At 43.7% G+C, this 23438-nt stretch overlaps 1 protein-coding gene across 3 annotated transcripts in view; it reads right to left on the reverse strand.

Moving 5' to 3' along the window:
- The window catches only part of BPIFC (BPI fold containing family C), a 44192-nt gene that overhangs the window by 10322 nt on the left and 10432 nt on the right, over positions 1-23438 (reverse strand). For all 3 annotated transcript variants that reach the window (XM_010805315.2, NM_001205834.2, XM_010805314.4), the window contains exons 4-12: positions 15880-16008; positions 14080-14235; positions 13889-13952; positions 11724-11784; positions 8975-9066; positions 7763-7939; positions 6585-6638; positions 4786-4956; positions 4102-4169 (exon numbers count right to left, since the gene is read on the reverse strand). In XM_010805315.2, the coding sequence (XP_010803617.1) occupies positions 4102-4169; positions 4786-4956; positions 6585-6638; positions 7763-7939; positions 8975-9066; positions 11724-11784; positions 13889-13952; positions 14080-14235; positions 15880-16008 (972 nt within the window). The remainder of the gene's footprint in view (positions 1-4101; positions 4170-4785; positions 4957-6584; positions 6639-7762; positions 7940-8974; positions 9067-11723; positions 11785-13888; positions 13953-14079; positions 14236-15879; positions 16009-23438) is intronic.

The following is a 23438-nucleotide window of genomic DNA, read 5'->3' on the forward strand; positions in this document are numbered from 1 at the left end:
CACGGACTTTTTATTACAGCCCTCTTGACTTCCTTGTCCCCTCTGTAAAAGGGTTCTCCTTCCTTTGCCATGTGGGGGCTTGTACAAGTCTCCCCATGGTTATAGACCCCAAAATGCAGTTCTCTGCTTGTCCCAAATTAAACCATCTTTGCTGGAGAAATATCTGGCAGTCCATTTATGTTGGTCAACACTTAGTTAATTGACCCATATAAACCATTAAATGGGGATAATAAGCTTCCTCTAGGATTAATCATTCAATCTGCCGACATGGTACTGGGTTCTGGAGATACAGGCTGTGAGGTTTAAATAATATACATGTAGTGCTTGGCACAGGACCAGCAGATAGTAAAGGCTCAATAATGAAGAGTAGTTATAAATAATAGAGCAAAAGGCTATTTGTCTAGTACCCATCACTGGGCAGGAGGCAGAGGAATGAAGTATTTTCTGAATGAAACTCTTGACATACTCTTGAATTCAAAAATAATTGGCTTCCCCTGACTGAAGCCAGCATCCAAGTTTTAAATTGCCATCTTTTTTTTTTTTTTTTTAAGACACTTAACATACACTTTGGAGAAGGCAATGGCACCCCACTCCAGTACTCTTGCCTGGAAAATCCCATGGACGGAGGAGCCTGGTAGGCTGCAGTCCATGGGGTCTCGAAGAGCTGGACGCGACTGAGTGACTTCACTTTCACTTTTCACTTCCATGCATTGGAGAAGGAAATGGCAACCCACTCCAGTGTTCTTACAAGTCCTTAAAGTAGGTTTTACTATATAATTTAATAGAGGACAAAATGTAGGCCCAGAGACATTAGGAAACTTGCTTGAGATCCCACAGCTAATGATATCTGGGCTGGGACCTGAACCAGCTATTCTGAACCTGTGATTTCACCTCCTCTCTAAACTCTCCACCTTGGATTAGCCTCTGATTTCTATATCTTATATCTAGGGAGCCAGCCCTGAGCAGCTCCAGAGAGCCACCCTCAGGCAGAGGATGGTTAGGAAGGCTATGGTGTTCTGGGGGGATGTATTCAGAGACCCTGGTTCCCTGGTTCTTCTCAGGGATGTTTCACTGATCCCCGTCTTCTTTACACCTCTTCCTGCTGTGTCTCTATGACGTTGTGTGTGTGTGCCTGAATGCTAAGTGGCTTCAGTTGTGTCTGAATTTTTGCAACCCTATGGACTGTAGCCCACCAGACTCCTCTGTCCGTGGGATTCTCCAGGCAAAAATACTGGAGTGGGTTGCCATGCCCTCCTCCAGGGGATCTTTCCCACCCAGGGCTCAAACCCACATCTCATATCTCCTGCATTGGGGCAGGCAGGTTCTTTACTACTAGTGCCACCTGGGAAGCCCCTCTATGATGTCACCTAACGGCAAACCAGCTCCCCCTGAAAAGCCTCTCTCCCAGAGCCCAGGAGCAGAGGCGTGGGCGTGTGGGAGATAGGGTTACCATTCTTGTTGCCAAAGATTAAAGCATTCTGTCAGCACAGCCTCTGTTCCTTGGAGCCGAGTGATGCCAGGCCCACCAGCCTTGCCCTCAGTCTGCTCACTGCCTGAGGTTTGCTGTTGTACTGTGGCAGTAGCCACCCTCAGGCTCAGTGCATGTGACCTGTGCAGTGCTCAGAAGGACTCTGTGCTCAGTTTAATGCCCTGCTGTCTCCATCTTGCAGTTCTTCATGATTTTTGAACAGGGGGCTCTGCGCTTTCATTTTGCAGCAAGCCTCACAAATTATGTAGGTAGTCCTGTTCAGAGCCCACCAAGGCCTCAGGGTACTGGAAGCCTGCCCAGTGACCTGAATCTAAAGGAGGTCACAGGGGAGTCTGAGGAGACTTTGGGAAGGCAGGAGTCCTACTTTCAGATTTGTGTTTGCAGGGTCAAAGCCGATTTGTGGATCTCAGGAAGCTGGAGAATGAATTCAAACATTTCTTTGGATGATGTGAATTTAACAGGTTACCATCAGTTTTCCTAATTATTCCTGGTGGCTCAGATGATAAAGAATCTGCATGCAAGAAGACCAAGGTTCCATCCCTGGGTCAGGAAGATCCCCTGGAGAAGGGAATGGCTGAACACTCCAGTATTCTTGCCTGGAGAATTCCATAGACAGAGTTGCCTGGTGGGCTACAGTCCATGGGGTGGCAAAGAGTTGGACATGGCTGAGCGACAAACACTTTCACTTTTCTGTAAAGAAACATAATGCCCACTGTACCTGCAGTTTCTTACTGGTAGGAATGTTGGAGTTGAGGGTCAGCAGGAAAGCACCTTGGTCTCTCTGAAACTCAAGGTCTTTGTTACCTGCTTGCCACAGCCTGAAGTCCTGTTCTTGTTAAATCCTTCCTTCTCATCCTGCCAGGAAACCAGACCCTGGCTTAAGGGTAAATATTATTTCTACCTTCCCAGTGCTTGCTGCCTCAGTTGGCAGCCTTGCCCCAGGGATCTCCCATCACTCCAGACTTCCAGCTCCCCTTTCCTCTCAGCCATCAGATGGAGGTCTCACCTGTACTCACAGTACTGTGACTCAGGCAAACCAACTTCCAAATTGTCCTTTCTCATGGCCTAGCTCAGATACTGCCAGCTCCTCACCTTCCATCCCTTTCCCCTCTCTCTTTCTGCTCTCTGGCTTCTACCCTTTCAACCATTAAAACTGCCATCTCAAAGATCACCCATCAAGGTTAAGAAATTCATCAGCCTTGATCTTCTAAACAAGGCTACATCATGACATCTGGTGGCCTGAAGCCTTTGGGAATTCTTCCTCCATAAAAAAAAAAAAAACAAAAAAAAACATTAAAACTGATCTCCGAAGACTGAGGTGTTATAAAGTCATGGTACAGTCTAGTCTGGATTGAATTCATTATATTTTAAAATATATTAAAACATTTTCATGAGTCCCTGAAGTTTCATAGGCTCTGGGCACCATGCCTATTGAATTTAATGGAGAAATAAGTCCTTCTTTGAAAACCTGGGTAAAGTTGAGGAGAAAGCCTTCATGAAATCTTTTATCTCTGGGAAACCACACTACTTTTTGCTTTTATCATTCCTTTTATTGGAAAAGCAACATAGTTATAAAAAAATTTTTAAGAAAACAGCTGACTCATAATCTCATATCCTAACAAAATGCTCCATTTGTAATTCACTTTCTAATCCAGATGGAAAGCTATTTTACATGGTTGATTGTTGTGTTTATGCAGTTCTATATTCTGCTTATTTCATTTTGTATTATTTTACTGAACATATTTTCCATGTTCCTACAATAGTCTTCCTAGCCATCAAGTTGACTTACAGTGATTGACTTTTCTCCTCTGTTGGTTTCCCAGTCTTTTCAGATTCTGATTTGTCTATTTTATTGCTTCCTCTTCCTCCTTTCATGGATTTAATCTGTGCCATCTGATTATTCTGTATATCCTCACTCCTAGTTTGTCTGATTCATGACTTTCACTATGGGCTTTATAAGGGCTGAAGAGAATGAGCTTTGAAGATGATCCTTCCCAGTGGCAATTAGTGTTCAGTGATCTGTGTACATGACCTGCTCCAGCTCTTTCACACTGCATGGCTTGTGTTTGAGAGCCAGCCAGGCCATGGGGCATGGTCTAGTTAAACTCTATTCTAGTTAAACTCTAGTAATGGGCTCTGAATGTTAGAGACTGAAGGTAACTCAGAGGTGATTTATAAGACAGCTGAGGTTCAAAGAGGTTAAAAGACTTGATCATGGTTCTGGAACCAGGGAGCAGGGTTTTGAAACTTCATTCCTTGACCTCAAAGTTTCATTCTCTTTCTTCAATAGTATATATTTTAAATTTGTTGAAAAGGAAATTCATTTTTTATTGCTGTACCATTAGAATGAGAATTTACATTGTAGAATTAAACTTATGCTAATTTTGTTGCCAGGTTTATCTGAATATTGTTTACTGGGAAGATAAAAAAATTCATAATGCAATTTTCAGTTAGATCCATACTTTGAAATTATCTGGACTGTTACAGGAGAAATGCTTGATGATTCATGTCTATTGGATGATAACTTCACCTGTGTTGTGAATGTTCACTTGTCTCTTGGCCTGTTGATTCACTTGTTACTACCATCCAATAGTCATATCAACTGAGCTTACCTGTTCAGAGATAAAGAGCAGATCAGTCTTTGTCCCAAAATAGCCAGGGCAACATTGGTACTAGCAACCTGCAGAGAACAAAGGCATTCATTAGTAAGATGAGTGAATTTGTCTATTTTGGTCACAAATATCACTACCCATAGCACTTTCATCTTAAAAAATATTGAAAAGAAAGAGCTCTTGAAAATACTGTCTTGCAGGTAGGGAGACTATAAAGACTTTCTGTTTGCAGATCTCCTTTAAATTATTTTTCATTTTCTTCTAATCTCTATTTTCCATGTATGTGTAAGTATGTGTGTATGTTTGTGTGTGTGTGTGTATGTGTGTGTGTGTGTGTAGCATCTCACTTAGGTTCATTGTTCAGTCGTTTTCTCTCAGATTGCATTTGGCCTTCATCTACTCAAATAAACTTGAACTCCACCTTGATGGACTTATTAAAAAAATTGGTTATTAATGTAAATGAAGCAGAGGAAAGGGCACACAGCATGTGGGGAAGGGTTGCGAGCCATTGAATGAGAACTGGCCTCCATACCTTCCTCTACCTCAGTCTCAACCTTGCCCCCTCCCCTAGTTGATGGAGCTCATCCCATCCCTCCAAACATTTGGTAGAGCCTGCAGGTCAGTGGTCTATTGCACAGACAGGATTGGTATCCATAGGCTGCCCTCCTGTCCCCACAGACTTACAAAGTCCATGGAAACGATGGTTTCTGCAGTCGAGTTCTCGGGCTGGGTGAGTATCATGATGGAGGCGGGGATGTCCAGGGTGAAGTTACCTGGTAGTAAACTGATCACAGGAGGCTCTGTTGCCATGACCTGTACCATGAAGGGCTTGGACAAGATGTAGAGTTCTGCAATCTGCCCACATTCAGGGAAAGAGAGAGATCGGGAGTCATGAGATGAGGAGGAGATATCACAAATCTGGGGTGGCCTGTGGTGATTAATCTTACATCATCACAGTCAGAAAAAAGCTCTTTAATAATAATACCAATAACAACATAGGATTAAGAACAGCTGGCATTTACTGAACACATACTGTGTGTCAGGCACATGTTAGGACTTTCAGTATTATTTCATTCAATGTCCACAAAATCCTTGTGAGGCAGGTTCTATCAGGATTCCCATTTCACAACTAAAGAGAATGAGCCTTAGAGAGATTAAGTAATTTTCTCAAGGTTTCAGGCAGGTAAGTTGTAGAACTAGGGTTCAAGTCTAGGTCTATCTGACTTACAATCCTTGCTCTAAACCCAGGAAGCTACACGAGCACCTCTGGGGCCTCCAGGGCAAACCTGACCCTTTCAGTACACTGTGCCCAGTACTCAGGTGCCACGCCACCATGATCTTAGTAGTTGCTTGACTAGGGTTTCAAATGGGTTCCTGGTTGCTTCAATGGTAGAGAATCTACCTGGAATGCGAGAGACCCAGATTCGATCCCTGGGTCGGGAAGATCCCCTGGAGAAGGGAATGGCAGCCCACTCCAGTATTGTTGCCTGGAGAATTCCATGGACAGAGGAGCCTGGCAAGCTATAGCCCATGGGGTCGCAAAGAGTTGGACACAACTGAGCGGCTAACACTACTACTACTAAGGTCACAAATGTAAGCCCTGTTCCTTCCTTTCCCATTTAAAGTAATTATTTCAAGAGCGGTGGAACTTATAGAAGGAAGAGAGGATTTATTCTGTGAATGTACAATGTCTTCACTAGAAACTTGTATTGTTCAGTTAGTATTTGTAGATATTTGATTAAAAGACAAAACTCTTGGGACTTCCCTGGTGGTCCAGTGGCTAAGACTCCATGCTCCCAATGTAGGGGGCCTGGGTTCAGTCCTAGGTCAGGGACTGCCTGACCTTCATGCCATAGCTGAAGATCCCGCATGTGGCACTATAAATAAATAAGTACTTTACCCGGGCCCCCTACATTGGGAGCATGGAGTCTTAGCCACTGGACCACCAGAGTGAAGTAAGCCAGAAAGAAAAACACCAAAACAGTATACTAACGCATATATATGGAATTTAGAAAGATGGTAACGACAACCCTGTATGCAAGACAGCAAAAAAGACACAGATGTATAGAACAGTCTTTTGGACTCTGTGCGGAGGGAGGGGGGATGATTTGGGAGAATGGCATTAAAACATGTATAATATCATATAAGAAACGAATCGCCAGTCCAGGTTCGATGCAGGATACAGGAAGCTTGGGGCTGGTGCACTGGGATGACCCAGAGGGATGGTATGGGGAGGGAGGTGGGAGGGGCGTTCAGGATGGGGAACATGTATACACCCGTGGCGGATGCATGTTGATGTATGGTGAAACCAATACAATATTGTAAAGTAAATAAATAAATAAATAAATAAAAAAGAAAAAAAAAACCCTCTTAAGAAGGGAAATATAGATGCAAGCTTGAACCAAAAAGGAATACAAAGTCTTCCAGAAATAACTGCAATGAAAGCAAATACACCATTAAGGAGTCAAACCCTGAGCACTCACCCGGGAGAGCATGTTGCCATGGGCTTGAGAGTTGTGAAGCAAATGGTTGGAAATCTGGAAAATCAAGAACATCATGTCACTGGAAGGTTTACACCTGGGTTGTATTTTCAGGCAAAATGCAGCATTCTTTATCATTTTTATGAATCGTGAAGCTGTTGCACCAGAAATGCCTAGGGTTTGAAGGTGATCTATCGATTCATAGCCCAAACACAGGAACTCAGAGGCCCACAGAAGTAAAGTCACTTGCCCTTAGGTCACACAGGAAGCTACACTGCTTTGAGAAGTACCTTTTAACCTTGGGAACACAGTGTACATCATATAGGTATGACCCATATGTAAATGTTTTACAGTGGTTAACAAGAAGTCTTGTTTTATTGTCCTCATTTTCAGAGATTACTGAGATAAACAATGCATAAGCAATTTATCTTCACAGATGAATGGTTTTCAGGTCTGATACTAGAAATATCTCATTCTCAGCGGTGTCTGGGAGCCGGTGTTGCCACCAGCATTTTGAACATAAGATTTATAACTACATGTATAATTGGGACCTAGAGAATGGAAAGAGTCATAAGGGATACTCAATGAAAGTTGTTAGCTGACTGGCTGGAGAGAGTGTTCTCATTATAAAAGGGAGGGGCATGACAAAGAGGTCAGTGAATATCTGTGCTATTTACTGATCATTGTAGATGTCAATTGTAATTACCAATAGGAGAAATCTTTATGTTGGCATAACACAAACAATAATAATAAACATGTATGGAGCATGTATTCTGTGTTAGGTACTGGCCTGAATACTTTACATATATGTAAACCTCTTTAATGCCCGAAACAACCCCATGTGTATGGATTTATTATTATTCCTATTTTCCAAATGATGAAAATCTGGCATAGAGATGTTAGGTACATTGAAATTGCCAAAATTTCACAGGTATTCATCACAGGTAATAAGTAGTGAAAGGGGTTCTTAGTATTATTTAAGATCAGTCTAGAAGAACATAAAAAGCTGAAATTGGCAGAACTGGAAACCCAGCAACTCTCCAATTCATATCAACATTCATTCTGCAATCCCTTTATTCATTGTCCTGCTAGAAGTGATAGTGTCTACAAAGGCCCAGGAATAAGAACCTAACAACCCCCGTAATGGGATACTTAAAATATCATCCATCAACATTCCTCACCTCTTTTGTGGTGAGAGTGAAGCTGAAAGCCCCAGCTGTAAAATAAGCATAGGATGCAGATTTAAAGAAATACTCGGAGATTCCAATGTAGAGCATAGAGTCACGGCGTTCCGGGAGCACAAAAGGAACTGATGGGAAGGGGGGATATCGGAGACTTTTCAACGGGTAGAAAACGCCCTGTGGGGAAATAGAAAGACCAGTGTATTAGGGGAAGACAGCTGTGTAGGGTTAAAAGGACGTGGACCCACTCAAGTCAGAATATGGAAAATTGCAGAAACTCAGTAGGGATGAGAAAACCGTGAGTCCTCTGACTGCTTGACTACGGGCTATATTTCAATGCTTTGATGACTTCTTGAGCAGATCTGAGCGTGTCTTGTCCACCCTGGGGTGTAATCTGGTGAGAGCGTCCTTGTTGGTCCTCTTCTCAGAGAAAGGAAGGCAAGTGCCTGTATCTGGAGGGGACAGCTCTGGAGAGTTCCCAAAGTGCCATGTAGAAAATTAAAGATGTCAAACCTCTGATCTACAAAACCCATGACTTCTGAGCATCTGGGGCATCACAGACACAAAAGGACCCAGGACGCTACGTGGCTTAAAGCATTTTTGTGACATTTTAAATGCTGACCTCATTAGCTATAGGTTGTTATTACAAAATGGTGTCTCATGTAACGTTTAACTGATTTGAATGACTCTGAGTCCTTGAAACATAAGTCTGTATGCATTTAAAAAAACAATGATATTAACTTTGGAGCAAAATAATGTAACCACAGTTAATCACTTTTCTAGAATCAGCACACACCATTATCATGTGCTAATGGCCCTGACCAAGATCAGCAGCCCTCAGTTAAATTCACTAACCTGAGAGTTAGGAATAAATAGAAGTATCAATATTTATAATATATGGATCTGTTGAGTTCTAATAAATGCAGACTATCTTACTTGCTGCCTCTTAGCCTCAAACCTTACTCCCAGACGTAAAGACAACACACTTTTCTTGAAGAAGGCAGACATATGTCATGTAATCCAAACAATCATTTACCAATCAAGAAAGTGTTCAAGAGTCTTTTAAAGGGACATAAACATGAGAGAATTCCTTGAAAGAAAATTAAATTATTGGAAGAGAACGTAGTTATATTTCCTTCTGCACATAATGTTTGTTCCTCGAATATTGGCTGTTAATGGCCAAAATCAGAACTCTGATGATGACAAAATTACCTTCAAATTGAGGTCAAAGTAATTCTCAGTAATTTCTGGGGAACTGATTAGGGAATAATCCAGCAGAGTATAGTTGTCAATCTTTCTTAAAACTAAAAAACAAAGAAAAAAGAAAATTTACATTCATACAGGTATAGTATAACACGATTAATGTTTATCCAGAACAATATAATTCTGAATCCTCTGTTATTTAAAACAAAATTAACTATTACCCCATTTCTTACATAACACTTGCTCACTTTTCAAAACTCAGGAAAAGTAGATAAATGAAAAGAAGAAAATAAAAACTTTCATTTGTCACATTGCCCTGAGAGAAACATCAATAAAATTTTGGCTGTTGTTGTTTAGTCACTAAGCTGTGTCTTGACTTTTTGTGAACCCATGGATTACAGCACTCCAGGCTTCCCTGTCCTTCACCATCTCCTGGAGTTTGCTCAAATTCATGTCCATTGGTACACCAAATTTTCGTCCATATCCTGTTATACATGCTCCCAAAAGTGAAGAAATTTGCCCACAGCAAGCTAGGACATGGGACTCTTCCACTGGTTCTTTCCTCATCTTTTCTACATCTTCTTACTCTTTCCCTACCTCGCCAATCTATTATTTTTTATTCATCTATCTGCATCCACTCATCAATCCATCTGTCCAGACACCATCTCCTTTCATCCCTTGTTTATTAAACTACTATGAGTTAGGCACTGTGCTTGGTGTTAGGGACACAGAGAAGAGTCAAAGTTCCTCCCCTCAAGGAACTCAAGGTGGAACAGGAAATTAACACAATGTAATAAGAGCAGATCTATAGCTGAGCTCTGGATGGTCCAGCTACAAACTGAGTCTTATAGTCTTCCCCACCTTGGTATCAATAAATCCATTTCTTCCAGTTTTTCAGATGCTCAACATAAACCCTGGGGTCATCCATCCCTGATTCTTTTCATGATCCACATTCAATGTGTCAGCAAGTACCACTGTCTCTACCCTCCAGGTACATCTGGAACCTGAACGCCTCTCACCATCTTCCTCACTTCATCCAGGCCCCTCCCTTCCTTGCTCATATGGGTCACTGTGGCAATCTCTTAAGTGGTCTCCCTGCCTCCACCTTTGACCCTGTCCTATAATTAATAGAAGCCAGAGTGATCTCCTTAAAATATAAGTCAGGACATGCAAGGACTCTCCAACAACTTCTCATCTCAGACTAAGAGCCAGCCTTCGTGATGACCTATAGAACTCTGAAGCTCTAACCATCTGCTTTCCCCTCTTTGACCTTGTTTCCTGATACTTCCCCCTCGTTCCTTCTGTTTCCAGTATGGTCTCCTAACAGTTCCTCCAAGGCACTCAGCATGTTCCCACAGGGGCCTTTGAGCTTGAGTTTTCCTCTGACTGGAAAGTCCTTCATCCAGATTTAGGAGCAGCTGCTCCCTACTTTGGAGAAGGCAATGGTATCCCACTCCAGTACTCTTGCCGGGAAAATCCCATGGACGGAGGAGCCTGGTAGGCTGCAGTCCATGGGGTCGCTACGAGTCAGACACGACTGAGCGACTTCACTTTCACTTTTCACTTTCATACATTGGAGAAGGAAATGGCAACCCACTCCAGTGTTCTTGCCTGGAGAATCCCAGGGACGAGGGAGCCTGGTGGGCTGCCATCTCAGGGGTCGCACAGAGTCGGACACGAGTGAAGCGACTTAGCAGCAGCAGCAGCAGCAGCTCCCTACTTCATTCAGGTCCTTACTCTAATGCCACTTGTTCAGGGGTGCCTTTCCCGGCCAGGCTATTTTAAACAGCCCCCACTCCCGCCCCCGCCCCACTGCCAGCAAGTTCCTTCCCTGCTTTAGTTTTCGTCTTACCATTTATTGCAATGATACTGTAGATGTTACTAATTATCTTGCTGGCTGGCTGTCTCCTCTCACTAGCCCCATAAGGGCAGGTATTTCTGTCTCCTAGGCTCACTGCTGCATCTCCAGCACCAAGAATAGCACCCAGCCTATTCCAGGGGCTCAGCACATCATTGGGGGATGAGTGGATGGAGTGCAAAGAGATAGAAACACCCAAAGTATCAGGTGAGCATTGAGGAACTGGAACTATGCCTGAGCGGAGGGAATAGGACAAGAAATGGCTGAGGGACAGGAAGCAGAAGGAGCTGTGCTTAGCACAGTGCTGGCAGAGAGACAGGTACTCAGTAAATATCTCTTAAGTGAATAAATGGATGAAGAGGAGAGAAGGCTTTTCTAGACAGAGAGGACAGCAAGGTGGGAGGCAAGGGTGTGAGGAAGGAGAAGCAGTTTGATGGCTGGAGCAGCTAGAGGTGGAAGATGAAGTTCAGAGAGGTGAGGAGGAGCCGGACCATGACAGGCAGGTCTTGTAGTCCATGTTAAGGGATTTGGACTTGATCCTGAAGGCAGCTATAGGAACCACCAAAGGGATTAGAACCAGGGGTAACTGATCAGGATGAGCATCCATCATTCTGAAGAGGATGGGTTTAGTACCAGAGCTGGGATTCAAGCTCACAAGAGTTTAATCCTCTGCCTTGCATCTTGTCTCCTGAAGCCATCTCCTCCTGCAGTGAAGCTAGCTAACCAGCAGAAAAGAGCAGGCCCTACACACTCGGGTCAGTCCCTGTGTGCCCCTCCCTGCAGTGGCACTAGTTTGCAGAGGGGAAAGCAGACCAGAGAGCTGGAGCAAAGCCCACCTGGAGAGCACCTGAGTGCAGGGTGGGAGAAGAAGCACCCGGAAGAGACGGCTCTAGGACTCACCCTCCAGCATGCTGAGATTGGCATTCAGTGCCTCCACCTCACCTGTGATAATGGGACAGAGCTGGCCATAAAAGGAAAAAAAAATGCAAGTTATCACATTGTACTGGACATCTCTGTTTCAGGGCCTAGACCGCGCCCACAAAGGCCTTTCAGTAAGAAGACCTTCTCCCTTTGGACTTTCCCTTAAATGTTTCCCTTAAATGAATTGATGTCCATGGGCCTCAAGTTCCTAGTGAGTGGGTGGTGTGCCACTGAATGCTGGCTCATCTTCAGAGCAACTGGGACTACACCCAGCTTGCCCCATCAAAGAACTAGCTCTTGGCTTTCCTTCCTGCGGCACGAAAGGACGTGTGCCCAGTCCATGTGCTATGACACCTGGGGAACCTGCTGAGCCTCTCCTGATGGCAGGGATGCCCCTGCCTCTTGCCTTCACTGCCAGCATGCCAGGCCCTGCCCTGGGAGAGTTAGATCAGGGACTTGACTTCCTTGCTGGGCTGCTTTGAGAGCTCATTTGATCAAACATCTACTTAGATCAGAACCCCTTTTGGAATCAGAAAAGCAATCTTGAATCACTCCCAAGCACATCTGTAGGAAGGAGGAAAAGTACCGAGGTGGGTGCCATGTGCTAGGCATACGCTGAACACTCAGTGTGGAGGTTACAAGCAGAGGCTCAGGAGTCTGACTGCCTGGCCTTGGATGCCTTGGCAAGTTCCTTGTACTCTTTTGCCTCACCCCCCTCATCTGCAACACGTGGATGATAATTGCATCTGCTATGTCATAAGCATTCAATGAATGTTACCGATTGTTAACCTCATTCTGTTTTCACTACAGTCCTGAGGGGCAGGCACTACTGTCCTTTATTTACAGATGGGAAAACTGAAGCTTAGAGAAGGTGATCAAGTAGATCAGCAGGATTTGAAATCTGGTCTGACATGGCTAGACCACTGTGGTCGGAGCATTCCTGTCCTTTTCCAGTGACACAGAGGGAACCCTAGAAGCAAAGCATCTATGAGCTCCATGTCATATATAAACTCCAGGCAAGCTTAACTATCGGCTTCTTTTTGGAGGCCAAAGGACCATGACTCGTTTTGAACGATGGATGAGCAAGGGTGGGGTCTCTTAAGGTGACAGCACTCTTTCCCAGCCACTCTTTAATATGCACATTCGCTGGCACTCAGCAAATTTCAGGTCAGGATGGAGAAAGATAGGAAAGCTTCAGCATCCTTGGGCAAGCCGGGCAACCTTGTTGGACAAGCTGCTTAATGTTTCTGTGTGTCGATTTGCTCATCAAGTTCATTATCTACCTCCTGCCTTCTGAGCATTGAATTCAACACAAGGAGGATGGAGACAGCCAGACACCATCCTTGCTCCTCTTTTCCAGAGATGAATCTCCTTTCTTTTCCCTGTCCTCCTCACCTGTCTCCTTGTCTCTCCAGAAACATGTGAAGTGTTCAGGGAAGATACTGTCAGGATTAGAAAGAGGGCTCACCACCAATTCCATCTTTTCCTTCTCCAAATGCTGACTTCTGGAATCAGGAAGTCACCTTAACTTACACTATTTCACTTGGCTGGAAATATCCATTCTTTTCTCCCATTCCTTACCTATTCAAATCCTACCTGTAATTCAAGGCCAAGTTCAAGACCTGCACCCTCCAAAAGTATCCCCCAGGATACTTCCAGGATCTATTTATTTAATTTTTCCATTTCTCTGAACCCCTTCAGTTCAATCTAAGGACAACATAGGTATGTACAAGATTCAAATACATATTCAGTTAGTTTCCCAAGTCTGAACTGGGTTTTCCTAAACAGAGGAGCGTATTCCTTTTGCATATCCCCAACAGACTATAGCCTAGTGCTGGGCATACAGTAGGCACACAATAATCCAAATCTTTTTGATTGTTTGCCCACCCTGAGGTCAGGATTTGAGGGAAGGAGTGCTGTTTTATGTATCTCTATATCTCTAGCACCAACCATAGTATTTGGCACATAGCAGGCACTTGAGAAACTATTAAGCTGCAAAGGGTAATGTTTGTGAAAGTGCCTTGGGGAGTGCTTAGCACACAGCTGGTGCTCAGGCAAGGTTTATTGACTTAGAGTTCATCAAAGCATGGTAGAACTGCTGCTGACAGCATGTCACTGTGGCTGGATAATCTTTAAGGACTTACCATTTCATTTAATTTCTTTAAAATGGGTTTCTCCATGGGCTCAGCGAAGGAGTTATATAGGACACTAGGGAAAAAAAATTTTTTTTTAAGGCTTATACAGAATCATATCTGCCAGTTGATAACCACCCCTAGGAGCCGCCTGAGAATCCAGCCACAGCCTGGCCACTGCCCACCAGGGTGCCCTTGCTCACCTGAGCTCTCCAGAAAACGAGACGTCAGCATGGCTCACTTGAGCATAGCAGTCTTGGAGCTTCAGGATCGGGTGACCAAAGTCATTTCGGGACAGGACAACTATACCAGTGAAATAGACCCCAGAGAGAAACAGGTCAGCTGCTCCTGTGTCTTGGCTGTTGAGAGAAAAAGTGCAAGGTTACCCAAGCCTGGGCAGGGGTGGAGATGGATCTTGTTCCTCTGAATCTACGCCCATAGGAGGGCTTACCCATAGGCTGTAAGCCCCAGGAGGGCAGGAACCTCATCACCTCTGGATTCCTGGTACTTAACAACAGATAGGGGTGGAGCTGAATGGATATTTACTGAACAAATGAAGTAACAAATGTGCGAATGGTGACAGCTCTAGGCGCCTTGTAGGTATTTCATCCTGAGTGCTCTGGCCTCCATCGTGGTTGGGCATGTTTTAATATTAACCACAATTGATATATGAAGCTTGTTTGGAGGGAGAACATAGGGGTAAAGTGGCCACAGCTTATTTAGGACGGGCATCTAGATGGGAAGGTGACAGTTAGATGTCGTATGTGAACTCCTTGATGGTGTTCATCTCCAGGCCCCAGGATTTACCTTGTGGCTTGACACAGAATAAGCACTCAATCTATGGTTGATAAGTCAGCAAGGAAATGAATAATACATGACTCTCTGCTTCTTATGAGGGAAAATGTTATTTTTCTACTGTCTATAAGACTAGAGTTCTTGAGAGGGAGATGAGTGGTATTCAGTACCATTTGTAAATGGATGCAGTAGGCACTCAATAAATGGATGTTGAACGACCAAATGGGTGAATGAATGTGTTATCCTAGGGGAATCAACCAAGGCAGACCTAAACATTTCACTCAGGATAGTGACTTGCACATAGTAGGCAGTTTATAAGTGCACCTTGAACTTGATCCTTTCTTTCTACAGAAGAGTGCAAAGGCCTTTTGGTAGAGGGAGGATTGGGCTCAAGCTGACTACCCTCCTCCAACCTCCTTATGAGGTAGGAAGGCTTATTGACAAGCAGTTGTCCTTACAGTTAGGGAAACATGTTCAAAGACTAGCTCAAGGTCAGATGGCAATTCACTGGGACTCTGAAATGTTAAGCTCATGTCAATGCCTCTAACAATCAGGGACTTCTAGCTCTTAGGAAATCTTAAATGGCACATTGATCAGCGGCTCTGCCACTGATGCTTTTCAGGCCCCTCTCCCTTGTCCCCAGAAAAGATATTCTGTTTTAAATCTCTCCTTGAAGAATGCACTTGAGAAAGATGGTTAATGTCAGGTAGTTAGACTAGGAAAAAGGAGTCCAAAATAGTGGTGATTAAAAGACAAAGAAAGGAAAAAGCCTGCAAAAACAGAACAGAGTAAGGTCTGAGGACCAGAGTGAAAACATCAAGTGAAACAAACAGCCCTCCTGGCTAGCCCAATTTACACAGCGCAGGCTCAGGAGGAGGAGAAAAAACATGAAAAGAGGAGCCAAAATTGAGCCTCTCTCTTCTCTTCTCTTTGCTTCTTTTGGGTTGTCCCACCCTCACACCTCAAGGGTGTATTTTCCTTTGCTTGCCAAATAAAACTGAGCTGTAACCAAGCTGTAACACTGGTCCATCCATCGCTTCAAATTTTTGCTGTGGCGAGACAGAACCGAGGAAATTACACACTCCCCCGACAGTTAACGACTGAGGGAAAGAACCCTAATGTCAAATACATTGGCAAACATGTGCAGTTTTGATTTTTTTCTCCACTTCCCCCCAAAATAGCAGCAGACTTTTCAGTGGAATACTCACAAAAGTGGAGACTTGACTTCCCAGTCTGTGCTGATGTTGGTAGTTCCATGGTTGGTCAGAGCCTTGATTCCGACACCAGGAACAAAGGAGAGTGAAGTATTTGGAAATGAAAAGGCATTGATTTTTATGCTATAAAACAAGAAACAGAAAAATTAGTGCAACTCCCGTAGCACATATTTCAGTAAAGCAAAACCCAAAATGCAGTTGTAGAACTCTTGAAAGGAACAGGCAATTGTGAATTCCTATAGAGGAAGGGGGCTTCCCTGGTGGCTCAGATGGTAAAGAATCCACTTGCAATGCAGGAGACCCCAGTTCAATCCCTGGGTCTGGAAGATTCCCCTGGATAAGTGACTGGCAACCCACTCCAGTACTCTTGCCTGGAAAATCCCACGGACTGAGGAACCTGGTGGGCTACAGTCTATGGGGTCACAAAGGGTCAGACACGACTGAGTGACTAAGGCTTGCTTGAAGGTAGAGAAAGGACCCTCAGGTCTGCACTGCAGCCTCAGGGCACTGCTTCCTAATTCCCTTCAGACCCTTGGCAGGAAGCCCCTTGTATCTAGTGGAGGGGAGAAATGAGCAGGCTTAGAAGCAAATTTTCAAGTAATCAGTCTCCTTCTTTAGTTTCTCTAAAGACAGAATATTGCCATCAGGATCTTTCCCCTCAGCTGTTTCAGTATTTCTCAATGGGGGGAACATTCATATTTTGGATGGGACAATTATTTTTTATAGAGGACTGTTGGCAGGATATTTGGCATGTGTACCAACTAAATGCCAATAGTTCCCCCTCCCTCACAATCATCAGGACAGTAAACAGCCTGCCTTCCTTCCAAATGCCCTCTTACGTGGACAGTATTTTCCCTAGTTGAGAAACTTACTTTACAGCATGAACTCCTTCTAAGGATTCTCTGAGTGGTCACTGGTCACACAGGTAATTAGAGGCAGTAGGTGTGCCAGGCTGCAACAGCACAGGAGCGGCCTAGAGGAGCCACCCCTTGCCCGAGGTCAGGGGCAGCAGCGAGAGGAGCTACCCATGTCTGATGTCAGGGGAGGTGGCCGAGAGGAGCTACCCCACGTCTGAGGTCAGGGGCGGTGGCTGAGAAGAGCAACCCCACCTCGAAGGAGCAGTGGCTGCGTGGGCGAGGAGGGCCAAGAGGAGCTACTCCATGCTCAAGGTCAGGAGGGGCGGCCATGAGGAGATGCCCCTCGTCCAAGGTAAGGAGCAGTGGCTATGCTTTGCTGGAACAGCTGTGAAGAGACACCCCACGACCAAGGTAAGAGAAACCCAAGTAAGACGGTAGGTGTTGCCAGAGGGCATCAGAGGGCAAACACACTGAAACCATAATCACAGAAAACTAGCCAATCTGATCACATGGACCACAGCCTTGTCTAACTCAATGAAACTAAGCCATGCTGTGTGGGGCCACCCAAGACAGCCAGGTCATGGTGGAGAGGTCTGACAGAATGTGGTCCACTGGAGAAGGGAACGGCAAACCACTTCAGTATTCCTGCCTTGAGAACCCCATGAACAGTATGAAAAGGCAAAATGATAGGATACTGAAAGAGGAACTCCCCAGGTCAGTAGGTGCCCAATATGCTACTGGAGATCAGTGGAGAAATAACTCCAGAAAGAATGAAGGGATGGAGCCAAAGCAAAAACAATACCCAGTTGTGGATGTGACTGGTGATGGAAGCAAGGTCCGATGCTGTAAAGAGCAATATTGCATAGGAACCTGGAATGTCAGGTCCATGAATCAAGGCAAATTGGAAGTGGTCAAACAGGAGATGGCAAGAGTGAACATCAACATTCTAGGAATCAGTGAACTAAAATGGACTGGAATGGGTGAATTTAAGTCAGATGACCATTATATCTACTACTGCGGGCAGGAATCCCTCAGAAGAAATAGAGTAGCCATCGTGATCGACAAAAGAGTCCGAAATGCAGTACTTGGATGCAATCTCAAAAACGACAGAATGATCTCTGTTCATTCCCAAGGCAAACCATTCAATATCACAGTAATCCAAGCCTATGCCCCAACCAGTAATGCTGAAGAAGCTGAAAGTGAATGGTTCTACGAAGACCTACAAGACCTTTTAGAACTAACATCCAAGAAAGATGTCCTTTTCATTATAGGGGACTGGAATGCAAAAGTAGGAAGTCAAGAAACAGAAGTAACAGGCAAATTTGGCCTTGGAGTACAGAATGAAGCAGGGCAAAGGCTAATAGAGTTTTGCCAAGAGAACACACTGGTCATAGTGTTGTTGTTGTGTTGTTGTCCAACAACACAAGAGAAGACTCTACACATGGACATCACCAGATGGTCAACATCAACATCAAAATCAGATTGATTATATTCTTTGCAGCCAAAGATGGAGAAGCTCTATACAGTCAGCAAAAACAAGACCGGGAGCTGACTGTGGCTCAGATCATGAACTCCTTATTGCCAAATTCAGACTTAAATTGAAGAAAGTAGGGAAAACCACTAGACCATTCAGATATGACCTAAATCAAATCCCTTATGATTATATACAGTGGAAGTGAGAAATAGATTTAAGGGACTAGATCTGATGGACAGAGTGCCTGACAAACTATGGACGGAGGTTTGTGACATTGTACAGGAGACAGGGATCAAGACCATCCCCATGGAAAAGAAATGCAAAAAACCAAAATGGCTGTCTCAGGAGGTCTTACAAATAGATGTGAAAAGAAGAGAAGCAAAAAGCAAAGGACAAAAGGAAAGATATAAGCATCTGAATGCAGAGTTCCAAAGAATAGCAAGGAGAGATACGAAAGCCTTCCTCAGCGATTAGTGCAAAGAAATAGAGGAAAAAACAGAATGGGCAAGACTAGAGATCTCTTCAAGAAAATTAGAGATACCAAGGGAACATTTCATGCAAAGATGGACTCGATAAAGGACAGAAATGGTACGGACCTAACAGAAGCAGAAGACATCAAGAAGAGGTGGCAAGAATACACAGAAGAACTGTACAAAAAAGATCTTCATGACCAAGATAATCATGATGGTGTGATCACTGACCTAGAGCCAGACATCCTGGAATGTGAAGTCAAGTGGGCCTTAGAAAGCATCACTATGAACAAAGCTAGTGGAGGTGATGGAATTCCAGTTGAGCTATTTCAAATCCTGAAACATGATGCTATGGAAGTGCTGCACTCAATATGCCAGCAAATTTGGAAAACTCAGCAGTGCCCACAGGACTGGAAAAGGTCAGTTTTCATTCCAATCCCAAAGAAAGGCAATGCCAAAGAATGCTCAAACTACCGCACAATTGCACTCATCTCACATGCTAGTAAAGTAATGCTCAAAATTCTCCAAGCCAGGCTTCAGCAATACATGAACTGTGAACTTCCAGATGTTCAAGCTGGTTTTAGAAAAGGCAGAGGAACTGGAGATCAAATTGCCAACATCCACTGGATCATCGAAAAAGCAAGAGAGTTCCAGAAAAACATCTATTTCTGCTTTATTGACTATGTCAAAGCCTTTGACTGTGTGGATCACAATAAACTGTGGGAAATTCTGAAAGAGATGGGAATACCAGACCACTTGACCTGCCTCTTGAGAAACCTATATGCAGGTCAGGAAGCAACAGTTAGAACTGGACATGGAACAACAGACTGGTTCCAAATAGGAAAAGGAGTATGTCAAGGCTGTATATTGTCACCCTGCTTATTTAACTTATATGCAGAGTACATCATAAGAAACGCTGGGCTGGAAGAAGCACAAGCTGGAATCAAGATTGCCAGGAGAAATCTCAATAACCTCAGATATGCAAATGACACCACCCTTATGGCAGAAAGTGAAGAGGAACTAAAAAGCCTCTTGATAAAAATGAAAGAGGAGAGTGAAAAAGTTGGCTTAAAACCCAACATTCAGAAAACTAAGATCATGGCATCTGGTCCCATCACTTCATGGGAAATAGATGGGGAAACAGTGGAAACAGCATCAGACTTTATCCAAAATCACTGCAAATCATCTCCAAAATCACTGCAGATGGTGATTGCAGCCATGAAATTAAAAGACGTTTACTCCTTGGAAGGAAAGTTATGACCAACCTAGATAGCATATTGAAAAGCAGAGACATTACTTTGCCAACAAAGGTCTGTCTAGTCAAGGCTATGATTTTTCCAGTGGTCATGTGTGGATGTGAGAGTTGGACTGTGAAGAAAGCTGAGCGCCAAAGAATTGATGCTTTTGAACTGTAATGTTAGAGAAGACTCTTGAGAGTCCCTTGGACTGCAAGGAGGTCCAACCAGTCCATTCTAAAGGAGATCAGTCCTGGGTGTTCATTGGAAGGACTGATGCTAAAGCTGAAACTCCATTACTTTGGCCATCTCATGGGAAGAGTTGACTCATTGGAAAAGTCCCTGATGCTGGGAGGGATTGGGGGCAGGAGGAGAAGGGGACGACAGAGGAAGAGATGGTTGGATGGCATCACCGACTCGATGGACATGAGTTTGCGTGAACTCCGGGAGTTGGTGATGGAGAGGGAGGCCTGGCATGCTGCAATTCATGGGGTCGCAAAGAGTTGGACATGACTGAGCAACTGAACTGAACTGAACCGAGGTGGCATGCAACAGACATAGTTCGATGGCCATGTGCCTTACTATGAGTTATGATTATGACCATTGATTGAGCAATTGCTACCTGCTTAGGCACTGGAGTAAGCACTTTACATGCATTAGCTCATCTTCACCCTCTCCATAATCCTAGGAGGCCACTGCTGATTTTGTGATCTCCCATTCAGTGATGAAAAGATGAGAAACTTGGTTGAAGTCATATATAAGTAGTAGAACCAGACCTGGAAGCCTCCATCTGTGGTGAGGCCTCTTAACCACTAAGCTATAGCACTACAGGTATCATGCAAAGGACACTCAGCTTGGAGCCAAGTTTTCTGCTAGCTGTGTGGCTTTAGTGAAGACTAAACTCTTCCAGTCAATCACTTAAAAGAAGAGTGTCATGGGAAGGTTGGGAAGACTAATAAGATCATCTGTATATAACTGTTGCACAGGAGAAAGCGTTGTTATGAACTAAGATTAGGGAAAGTTTTAAAATGTGACAGTTGAAAAGAAATGATTATTCACTACTTCCTCTTTTTGGCATCTTTTCCTATATTCTCTGTCAAATGTCCTGAGTATCATTGTGGGAAGACAATGGTAGAGACTATAGTATCTTGGAAATATTTTAATTTTGATACATATAGGTCTAACTCATTCTTTGTAATTGCTACAGAGTAATCCAAGCTGTGGATTAAAAAAAAAAATCATTGCTTTGTGTTTGGACATCTAGGATGTTTGCGTATCTCTGTATTATAGACAATGCCACAGTGAACATCCTCATTCATGCTGTTTGTGTACATGCTTCTCTAGAGAGGAGATGTGGAATTGTTGGGTCAAAGAGCACACCTAAAAATATGCTTGCAAATCATCTCCTAAAATAGCACTGCCTGATAGAAATACAGTGTGAGCCATATATGTAGTTTAACATTATCTAGTAGTATTAAAAAGGGAAATATTATTATTTCAACATGTAACCAATATATGAGATACCTTATTTTCCTTTTTAGAAAATAAGCCTTCAAAATATGACATGCTGTATACTCATGATATACTTCAATCTAGATACTGAATTTTCATCAAAAATTTTTTGTTGTTGTTTAGTCACTAAGTCGTGTCCAACTCTTTGCAACCCCGTGGACTGTAGCCCACCAGGCTCCTCCGTCCATGGATTTCTCCAGGCAACAATACTGGAGTGGGTTGCCATTCCCTTCTCCAGGGGATCTTCCTGACCCAGGAATCGGACCTGGGTCTCATGCATTGCAAGTGGATTCTTTACTGTTTGAGCCACCAGGGAAGCCCTTCATCAAAAATACTTGGCTGTATTTAGAGTTTATAAACTTTTCAGCTGAAAACATTAAAAAATACAGTTCTCAGTTGTATCAGCCATATCTCAAGGGCTCAATAGTCAAATGAGGCCAGCAGCTCCTGTTTGGACAGCCAGATCTGAAATTTTTGTCCCAGTTTATCTGGTCCCAGTAGCAATGCATGAGAATACCTGTTTCTCCTCACGTTTAACTTCACTTTATATTATGGGAATCACCCTGGATTTTTCTGCTGTGGCATTATCATCAGTGTAATTAAATCATTAATTTTGTAAATACGTATTTAATGCTCATCTCTCTCAATGAACACTAAGCATATCTGTGTCATTCTCTGCAGTATATCCTATGCCTAGAACAAAGCCTTAGTACACTGTAGGTGCCCAACAAACCCTTGTTGGATGGCTGTGGTGCTGTGGTAGTGGTTTAGTCCCTAAGTAGTGTCTGACTCTTGCGACCCCAAGGACTGTAGCTGGCCAAGCTTCTCTGTCCATGGGATTCTCCAGGCAAGAATACTGGAGTGGGTTGCCACTGAAGGACTAACTGTAGAGCATCTGCCACATTAGACCATGAGGCCACTGAGGCCAGAGGCAGAGTTAAGGATGGCGGAGGAGAAAAATATAAGACAGTTGTATTCCAATGAAACTGTGGGGCTTCAACAGGATTCTTCCACTGCTTCATTAGAGCTTATTATTTGTGAGACAAAAATGAACCCCTAGTTCATCTAAGTCACTCTCAATTTCTGTTATATACAGCCAAACCTTACTCCTAATTTGTGCTATCACACATAGACACACCAGGGAACTGAAAGATCTCTGCTTTAAACTATTTCTAGTCTCGTTCCAAAACACTTGATGATTGTTAAAGATTATCAGTTATATCTCAAAGGAAACTCGCCAGTCAACGCCTTGAACTGGTTGCAGCCTAAGTGCAAGAGCAGCGTCTGTGTCAAGGAAATCTAGATGTGTCCGAAAGTTGCCTCTGCCTCATTGCCATGTTAGGATGTCTGCCCGCAGCATGTGGACTTGTACCTCACTAGGCACAAATAGTGCTGGGTGCAAGGCCCTGTGTGAGCAGCACTATTCCTGAAAATCTCTGCCCTTTCCCCCAGTTTCTGATGTTGCACCTGCCTCCCACCTACCCCTTAAGAGTCCCTCACTTTCCTCCCATGGGGAGAATGTGTCTTCAGAGTGCAGGCTCTCCTCCTCCATTCTTTGATTGATGAATAAAATTTCTGCTCTTCTTTGTTGAACCTGGTCTCAGCTGACATGAGCAGCACTGGGCAAGAGAAGGACCCAGTTGGGGGCCCCTCAGTGTAAGAGGGAGGGTAACAGTATAACCTCAAAACTCTATGCTGGGTGAAACAAGGATCTGGATCAATGTGGCAATTTTGTTGTTCTTACATTGACGGTCTTACACTATCATTAAGTCTATCAAACTAATTCATGTTCAGCAGCTTCAGATTCTATGAAGTATCTTCACATTTGTTATAATATCTGACTTTTACTGATTACTGATTTTGACATTTGATTTAATTGCTGTAATGTGGTAGAAAAGATTGTACCTGCCACCAGAATTCTTCTTAGGAAAAGCAGTTTATTGGAGAGAAAATTACTTGGAAAAGCATTTAGGAAGATCCTTTGGTACTCAGGAGTGGGTGGAAC

This window comes from Bos taurus, chromosome 5 (genome assembly GCF_002263795.3).
Source record: "Bos taurus isolate L1 Dominette 01449 registration number 42190680 breed Hereford chromosome 5, ARS-UCD2.0, whole genome shotgun sequence".
Taxonomy (NCBI): domain Eukaryota; kingdom Metazoa; phylum Chordata; class Mammalia; order Artiodactyla; family Bovidae; genus Bos; species Bos taurus.